The sequence below is a fragment of the Malus sylvestris genome, chromosome 16 (genome assembly GCF_916048215.2).
Source record: "Malus sylvestris chromosome 16, drMalSylv7.2, whole genome shotgun sequence".
NCBI classification, from domain to species: domain Eukaryota; kingdom Viridiplantae; phylum Streptophyta; class Magnoliopsida; order Rosales; family Rosaceae; genus Malus; species Malus sylvestris.
In genome coordinates, this window is record NC_062275.1 from 12,583,255 (window position 1) to 12,593,254 (window position 10,000).

Consider the following 10,000-nt stretch of genomic DNA (forward strand, 5'->3'; position numbering starts at 1 on the left):
GAAGCTTGGTCTAAAATTCCCGAAAAACTAGCTTTTTATGATTACATCGGCAATAATCCGGCAAAGGGGGGGTTATTCAGAGCGGGCTCAATGGACAACGGGGATGGAATAGCTGTTGGGTGGTTAGGACATCCTATCTTTAGAGATAAAGAGGGGCGCGAACTTTTTGTACGTCGTATGCCTACTTTTTTTGAAACATTTCCGGTTGTTTTGGTAGACGGAGACGGAATTGTTAGAGCCGATGTTCCTTTTAGAAGGGCGGAATCTAAATATAGTGTCGAACAAGTAGGTGTAACTGTCGAGTTCTATGGCGGCGAACTCAACGGAGTCAGTTATAGCGATCCCGCTACTGTGAAAAAATATGCTAGACGTGCTCAATTGGGTGAGATTTTTGAATTAGATCGTGCTACTTTGAAATCCGATGGTGTTTTTCGTAGCAGTCCACGGGGTTGGTTTACTTTTGGACATGCTTCGTTTGCTTTGCTCTTCTTCTTCGGACACATTTGGCATGGTGCTAGAACCTTGTTTCGAGATGTTTTTGCTGGTATTGATCCAGATTTAGATGCTCAAGTGGAATTTGGAGCATTCCAAAAACTTGGAGATCCAACTACAAGAAGACAAGTAGTCTGATACAATATGCTTTGTTACTTGTTACTTTTCATTTTGATTTTCTTTTTGTGATTTTTAGATGGGGTACCAGATAAATCTTGATTTGAATCACTGCCTTTTCTTTGACTCTTGTTCTTTATTTATCCGGGAGACGATCCCAAATAAACAGGTATGGAAGCTATAATTGTAAATCACGATCGAATCTATGGAAGCATTGGTTTATACATTCCTTTTAGTCTCAACTCTAGGAATAATTTTTTTCGCTATCTTTTTTCGAGACCCGCCTAAAGTTCCAACTAAAAAGGTGAAATGATTTGTCATTATCTCAATTGAAGTACGGATCCTCCCAATATTGGGAGGATCCGTACTTCAACTAGTCCCCGTGTTCCTCGAATGGATCTCTTAGTTGTTGAGAGGGTTGCCCAAAAGCAGTATATAAGGCGTACCCAGTAAAACTTACAAGTAAACCAGATAAAAAGATGGCAACTAGGGTTGCTGTTTCCATGATTATATAGTTTTAAGACATTATAAAGTTTTAAGACCACAATGGATCTATGATAAGATCATTTATTTACAACGGAATGGTATACAAAGTCAACAGATCTTACTGAATATAAAATATTATGGCTACACAAACCGTTGAAGGTAGTTCTAGATCTGGCCGCCCAAAACGAACTAATGCGGGGAGTTTATTGAAACCATTGAATTCAGAATATGGTAAAGTAGCTCCTGGGTGGGGAACTACTCCTTTGATGGGTCTCGCAATGGCTCTATTCGCGATATTCCTATCTATTATTTTGGAGATTTATAATTCTTCCATTTTACTGGATGGAATTTCAATGAATTAGATTCACAAGAACCATTAACTGGCTTTTTCAATACAAAGTGAAGCGTTTAGGTTTCTGATTTTTATCCCATTCTATTTTGGTAGTTTGACCGTGGAATTTCTTTGTTTCTGTATTTCCGGAATATGAGTGTGTGACTTGGTATAAATGATCCTATGGATAGTACAGAGAATGGGTCTGTCATCTTGATAGAGATGGTTTTACTTCGTCGGATATTCATTCTAGTATCTGGAGCACGGAATATATGAAATAGATTACTATTAGAACTATGATTCATACTTAATAGTCAGACCTCGTGTCCGGACTTCAAAAAATTTTTTCAAAGAGTTAGAAGTTATAAATAGAAATATTTTTATTCTTTCAAACTTTCGTTTATGCTTATTTTGATCAAAGGACAAAACAAAGGTTTCTTTGGTTTGGATTTTTAGTCATTATATCTATTCATTGAATAAGTGATGATCCAATGGTTCTTACTCAGGGAATTTTGGGACTTAGACTTAGTTTGAAAGGGTTTTATTGAATCATCGTGGTTTTAGTATGAATCTGAGGTTTTAATCAATTCATAGGGTCTTAACAAGAGAATTCCTATCAATAATAAAGAAAACAGCAGTAAAGCCGCATTACACATAAATAACACCAAAGAAAATAGGTAAATAGAAGATTCAAGAGGCCTATAACGATCAATATATAGACGAATGAGCCGACTTGATTTTTTGGCATTATAACCACAAAGAAGAGCTTTCGGATTTTTATTCTTTAGTATCTTCAAAAAAAAATTGAATCATAAATCATAGAATTAATAAATTTCAAACTTTATATTACACACATCCGTTAGAACTAGTATTTGGGTGTTTCTGTTTGAGCCGTACGAGATGAAATTTTCATATACGGTTCTCCGGGGGGGTCCCCTTGATTTACCTATCTCAATAAAATCTATGATTGGTTCGAAGAACGTCTTGAGATTCAGGCAATTGCCGATGATATAACTAGTAAATATGTTCCTCCTCACGTCAACATATTTTATTGTCTAGGGGGAATTACGCTTACTTGTTTTTTAGTACAAGTAGCTACCGGGTTTGCTATGACTTTTTATTATCGTCCGACCGTTACGGAGGCCTTTGCTTCTGTTCAATATATAATGACTGAAGCTAATTTTGGTTGGTTAATCCGATCAGTTCATCGATGGTCGGCAAGTATGATGGTCCTAATGATGATCCTGCACGTATTTCGCGTGTATCTCACCGGCGGCTTTAAAAAACCTCGTGAATTGACTTGGGTTACAGGTGTGGTTTTGGGTGTATTAACCGCATCTTTTGGTGTAACTGGTTATTCCTTACCTCGGGACCAAATTGGTTATTGGGCAGTAAAAATTGTAACAGGCGTACCAGACGCTATTCCTGTAATAGGCTCGCCTCTGGTAGAGTTATTACGCGGAAGTGCTAGTGTAGGACAATCCACTTTGACTCGTTTTTATAGTTTACACACTTTTGTATTACCTCTTCTTACCGCCGTATTTATGTTAATGCACTTCCCAATGATACGTAAGCAAGGTATTTCTGGTCCTTTATAAAGAATATATACCATCTTGTAATCAATCATCTATCACTTGGGGTAGGAACACTAGTATTTCATTGCTACAAATATGGATTATTGAAAAAAAAAAATAAGACATGTATTGGGATATTTCTCTTCAACTCTACAAAAATGTATTATTTTTTTGACACTCATAGTTGAAGTGAATTTTCCGAAGATAAAATGGATTATGGGAGTGTGTGACTTGAACTATTGATCGGGCCTTGCAGATATATGTCCTTATCTATCTGCCACATTTGACTTCACAACAAAAAAATGTGTCTTTGTTCCAACCACCGCGTAAGCCCCATACAGAAGATAGGCCGGTTCGTTTGAAGAGAATCTTTTCTATGATCAGACCCGATCATGTCGTGTATGATATGAACAGGCTCCGTAAGATCCAGTAGAATAAGTGATTGGCATAATCCGGATTATGTTTTATATATTTCACTTACTAAATAGTATAGAAATGTATTCATTTCCTCTGCATTGACTCGATTTATGATACTATCGGAGTGAAACAAGGGATCTAAAGAAGAACAGAGGCTAGACTATATTAGTAACAAGTAAATCCTTTGCTTTGTATGTAAACAGTCTCGATATTTAGGGGATAAAGGCCAATTGCAAGATCTGAGACGACCCATAAAGCATTTGATCATGATCAATTTTGTAAGCCTACTTGGGTATTGAGCATTTATCTGTAAGAACTGAATTCCTTGCAATGGTTAGTTGTTGCAACTGCGAAAAAGGGAATCCGTTTTCTTACATAGAATCATTCATATATGTGTGGATATGGATAACATATCAATTTTTTTATATGGATCCATTTGATTCGTTTGATTCGTGCTCGAGCTGGATGATGAAAAATTATCATGTCCGGTTCTTTCGGGGGATGGATCTAGAATAATTCACCTATCCTAATAACAAAAAAACCTGACTTGAACGATCCTGTGTTAAGAGCTAAATTGGCTAAAGGGATGGGTCATAATTATTACGGAGAGCCCGCATGGCCAAACGATCTTTTATATATTTTTCCAGTAGTAATTTTAGGTACTATTGCATGTAACGTAGGCTTAGCGGTTCTAGAACCATCAATGATTGGTGAACCCGCGGATCCATTTGCAACTCCTTTGGAAATATTGCCTGAATGGTATTTCTTTCCCGTATTTCAAATACTTCGTACAGTGCCAAATAAGTTATTGGGCGTTCTTTTAATGGTTTCAGTACCTGCGGGATTATTAACAGTACCTTTTTTGGAGAATGTTAATAAATTCCAAAATCCATTTCGTCGTCCCGTAGCGACAACCGTCTTTTTGATTGGTACTGTAGTAGCCCTTTGGTTGGGTATTGGAGCAACACTACCTATTGATAAGTCCTTAACTTTAGGTCTTTTTTAAATCGATTCAACTGTGAAATAAAAAAAAGTATATTATGACGTGTGTATCTAGGGAATAGTCGCTTCAAAGTGAATTTTCCCTAGATACATCTATTCAATTTAATTTTGGACCTATTCGGAATATATGGATTGTGCTAAAGATTCAAGATTCAAAACGAATTTTTATCTGTTTAGACAAAACTTTAGAAAAAAAAAAGAAAAAAAGTAAATAACTCATAAAAATTTATTCGAAATGCTTTTTTATTTCTAGAATGTTCAATATATGTTTGACATCTTCTATGCGAAAATGTTTCATTTTCATAAGATCTTCTTGACTGTTATTCAAAAGGTCCAATAATGTATGTATATTGGACCTTTTGAGGCAATTATAGACCCTGGGGAGCAATTCTGATTGGTCAATAAAAATATATTTCAATGCGATTTCTTTTTTATTTTTCCTTTGTTTAGCCAATCTATCATGATAAGTAAAGAGGGGTAAAGTCACTTTGTGTTGATTATTTTCTAAATGTAAGTTTTCTTCTTCTGCATGTAAAAAAGGAATAAATAAATTAATCAAATTCCGGGAGGCTTCATGAAGTGCTTCTTTAGGAGTTAAACTTCCATTTGTCCATATTTCGAGAAAAAGTATCTCTTGTTTTTCATTCCCATTCACATAAGAATGAATACTATGATTCGCATTTCGAACAGGCATGAATACAGCATCTATAGGATAACTTCCGTCTTGAAAGTTATTTGGCGTTTTTATACGATATCCGCGATTCCTCTCGATTTGTAATTCAATACACAAATTAATTGGTTCTGTTAGGTTAGCTATATACTGTGTATTATCAACAATTTCCACAGAAGGTGGTAAGATAATGTCTTGAGCAGTTACATATCCAGGACCCTTGACACAAATAGACGCGTTACGAGTTCCATACAGATTACTTTTCAAGACAATTTCTTTCAAATTCATTAAAATTTCATGTACGGATTCTTGAATACCTACTATGGTAGAATATTCATGTGGTATTTTCTCAGATTTTGCGCGTGTGATACATGTACCTTCTATTTCTCCGAGCAAAGCTCTTCGCATTGCAATGCCTATTGTATCGGCTTGACCTTTCATAAGTGGGGCCAGAATAAAGCGTCCATAATAAAGACGCTTACTGTCTGCTCTTGATTCAACACACTTCCACTGTAGTGTCCGAGTAGATACTGTTACTTTCTCTCGAACCATAGTATATTATTTGATCAAATCATTGAATTATTTATTTCTCTTGAAATCTCTTCAATGTTTATTTTTACACACGTCTTTTTTTAGGAGGCCTACAGCCATTATGTGGCATAGGAGTTACATCCCGTATGAAACTTAATAGTATACCACTTCTACGAATAGCTCTTAATGCCGCATCTCTTCCGAGACCCGGGCCTTTTATCATAACTTCTGCTCGTTGCATACCTTGATCCACTACTGTCCGAATAGCATTTCCTGCTGCGGTTTGAGCGGCAAATGGTGTACCCCTTCTTGTACCCTTGAATCCACAAGCCCCGGCAGAGGACCAAGAAATTACTCGACCCCGTACATCTGTAACAGTCACAATGGTATTGTTGAAACTTGCTTGAACATGAATAACTCCCTTGGGGATTCTACGTGTATTCTTACGTGAACCAATACGTCTATTTCTACGCGAACCAATTTTTGGTATAGGTTTTGCCATATTTTATCATCTCATAAATATAAGTCAGAGATATATGGATATATCCATTTCATGTCAAAACAGATCCTTATTCTTTTTTTTTTTTTTTTTTACTTATTTATTTTATTTATTTATTTGTACATCTGTACATCGGGTCCTTTAGATTTCGAGAGTCTTTTTGTTTTAGAAAGATTATCCTTGTCTTTGTTTATGTCTCGGGTTAGAACAAATTACTATAATTCGTCCCCGCCTACGGATCAATCGACATTTTTCACAAATTTTACGAACAGAGGCCCTTATTTTCATATTTGTCATTCCTTTTTTTAATTCCGAATCTACTTAATTGGAAGAAAATAAGTTTCTTGAAATTTTTAATTTCGAATTGTATCCTCACGAAAGAATGTTGAAATTGAAAAAACCGCCTAATCATTCAAGTCTTTGCTTTGGAGTCTCTAAATTATACGCCCTTTGGTTGAATCATAAGGACTTACCTCAATTTTTAGTCTATTTCCTGGTAGTATACGTATAAAACTACATGAAATCCTTTACGAAACAAAAACCAGAATAATTTTTTTGTTATCTAAACGAATCCGGAAGATACATACCATCGGTAAGTTGTTCAGTAATTAAACCCTCATGAATCCATTTTTGTTGTTTCATTCCAGGTAAAACCGCTTTGAAGTATCAACTAATGTAAGAGGGATAATATTATAAACTTGTCCTTTCTCTTTTTTCACAAATATGACCGTGTCGGCTATTAGAAAGATTACCATATATAACACAAAACTTCTCCGCCGATTCCTTCTAGTCGAGCCTTTCGGTCTGTCATTATACCTCGAGAAGTAGAAAGAATTACAACCCCCATTCCGCCTAAAATTCTAGGAATTCGTTGATAGTTAGAATATATTCGTAGACCGGGTCGACTGATCCGTTTTAAATTTAAAACAGTTCTATATGGTCCTTTCCTATTTCTTCTATGTCGTAGGGTTAAAACCAAAAAATATTTTTTGCTTTCTTGATGTTTTCTCACGTTTTCAATAAAACCCTCTTGTAAAAGGATTTTAACAATATTTTCAGTGATGTTCGTAGATGGTATTCGAACTGTTCTTTTTTTATTCATGTCAGCATTTCGTATAGAGGTTATTATGTCAGCAATAGTGTCTTTACTCATGATAAACTAAGATTTTTGTTTCCCCCGAATTTTGATATAATCAACATGCTCTTTTTCTTTTTTTCTGAATTTTTTAATATTTATGAATTCTTTTTTTTTTTTATATTTATGAATTATTAAAGATATATACGTGATAGATAAACAATTTACTAATTAATTAAATAAATTTAATCAATTTCATTCAAATACTTTATTAAGGTCTTCCCCTATAATACTTCAGGTGCTAATGAAACTATTTTAGTGAAATTTAACTGTCTTAATTCCCGGGCGATCGCGCCGAAAATTCGGGTTCCTTTTGGATTTCCTTCTTGATCAATAACAACCGCAGCGTTGTCATCATATCGTATTATCATACCGTTGTCGCGTTTGAGTTCTTTACAAGTACGTACAATGACAGCTCGGACCACTTCTGATCTTTCTAGAGGTGTATTTGGTACTGCTTCCTTGATTACAGCAACAATAATGTCACCAATATGAGCATATCGTCGATTACTAGCTCCTATGATTCGAATACACATCAATTCTCGGGCCCCGCTGTTATCCGCTACATTCAAATGGGTTTGAGGTTGAATCATATCATTTTTTTTTTATCGGTTTTTTCTTTTGCAAAGGTATAAATAAAAAAAAAAAAAGAAATATTATTTGTTCAAAACAAAAAAAGAAACCTGCAATTGTTTTTTTTCATCCCAAAAACCCCTTTCGTTTGTTTCTACATTCCTATCCAGAAAGAATGAATTGAGTTCGTATAGGCATTTTCGATGCCGCTATTGAAATAGCCCTTCTAGCTATATTTTCTGCTACTCCGCTCATTTCATAAAGTATTCTACCGGGTTTAACGACAGCTACCCAATATTCGGGAGATCCTTTCCCCGAACCCATACGTGTTTCTGTAGGTCTTACTGTAACAGGTTTGTCTGGAAATATGCGTACCCATATTTTTCCACCGCGGCGTGCATTTCGTGTCATTGCTCGCCGCCCTGCTTCTATTTGTCTAGATGTGATCCAAGCGGGTTCAAGCGCTTGAAGAGCATATCTACCGAAGCAAATACGATTACCTCGATAAGATATTCCTTTCATTCTTCCTCTGTGTTGTTTACGGAATCTGGTTCTTTTGGGGTTATAGTTGATGGTTGTTTAGCAATTCCATCCATCTCTACTACAGAACCGGACACGAGAGTTTCTTCTCATCCAGCTCCTCGCGAATTAAACAATTAAAAATAATTAAACAAAAAAAAATACACGGTTAATAATATATGGAATCGTGGGATTCTTTGAAATTTGATCTAATCGATTATAAATTAGAAATTTTTTGTGTTTTAATATAGAATTTAACACGTATTCTATTTATAGATAATGTCGTTTTGGTAGAACGCTATAATGAATCTTTATTTTGTTTTTCCTTTTATTTCGAATCGACTAAAATTTAGAAATAAAAAAAATATTCGCGGGCGAATATTTACTCTTTCAACATTCAGTTGTAAGATTAGTCTATGACATGACCTCTCAGAATAAATGAATAGGTTTCTGGTTCGTTCCGCCATCCTACTCAATGAATCATTAGGATTCGTTTTCAATAGAATCTTATGCATTCACAGGTTCTGTCGTTCCCACCACTTCTCGATTAATGATTAGGTCTGAATTTTACAACGGAGCCTCCAATTAAATTTATTCTTGAGTCAACCTTCTCAGTCTTTATTGGCTCGGGGCTCTTGATTTTTTGTTCTATGCACGGATTTGTCTAATTATGGATCAATCAGTATTGATGCTTTATTACATTCCCTTTATATGAGATGACTCATAGACCTTACATATTGGAATTATATATCATTAATATTCTTTTTCTATCTTTCTCTCACCCTTCCATTTATCTGTATACTTTATATTGCTTTACAACCCATAAAAATGAAAATAAAAAATGAAAAGAAAATGAAAATATGCTATATATATTTATATATATAGTATATGTATATAGTATATAAATAAAATATGTATATAGTATATAAATAAACAGTATATAAATAAAAGTATATGTATATAGTATATAAAATAAAAAATTATCTATTATCTAATAAATTAGATTCTAAATTATCTATATATTCTAAATTCGATATATATAGAAAATATATTCTAAATTATATATAGAAATATATAATCTATATTTTATAGATTTCTATTTTCTATTTATAATATATATAATAAAATTCTATAGAATTCGAAATTATAAACAAAAAATTATATTTTGATTTGTAATTCGTTTTCTTTAGTGTAATCTGAAGTGCGGCGAAAACGAGAGAGTCTTGTTTGTATAAGAGCAATATATACTTATATTTATTATATCTAAATAAAATCGAATTAGAGTGGATCAATCTTGAAACAAGACATGTACCGCAGCAAACAAATGAAACTGGGCGGTTCGATCAAAATAAATTGTTGTTTTGACTAAACAGTTATGGATTATTTTACAATTTATTCTAATTCGAATCGACTAGTACGGTATATTTTCCACATTAATAGGAGTACGTCTATGTTTCTGCTTTACGAATATGATTTTTTCTGGGCATTTCTGATAGTATCAAGTGTTATTCCTATTTTGGCATTTCTAATTTCATTCAAATAATGGGTTCTTGTATTTTCTGTGATACAATTTATTTCATGTCTTACAACAGATATTCAATGCATTCATCATATTACTCGATTGATTAACAGTTTGAAATTTTTAAAAAAAATT

General features: G+C 34.1%; 1 protein-coding gene across 1 annotated transcript in view; it reads left to right on the plus strand.

Annotated features, from left to right (window-relative positions):
- The window catches only part of LOC126606423 (photosystem II CP47 reaction center protein), a 5,031-nt gene extending 1,807 nt beyond the window's left edge, over positions 1–3,224 (plus strand). The window contains exon 1 of the mRNA XM_050273808.1: positions 1–3,224. This exon is cut by the window's left edge and continues 1,807 nt beyond it. Coding sequence (XP_050129765.1) covers positions 1–630 — 630 coding nt within the window. The 3' untranslated portion in view covers positions 631–3,224.
- The last annotated feature ends 6,776 nt before the right edge of the window (positions 3,225–10,000 follow it).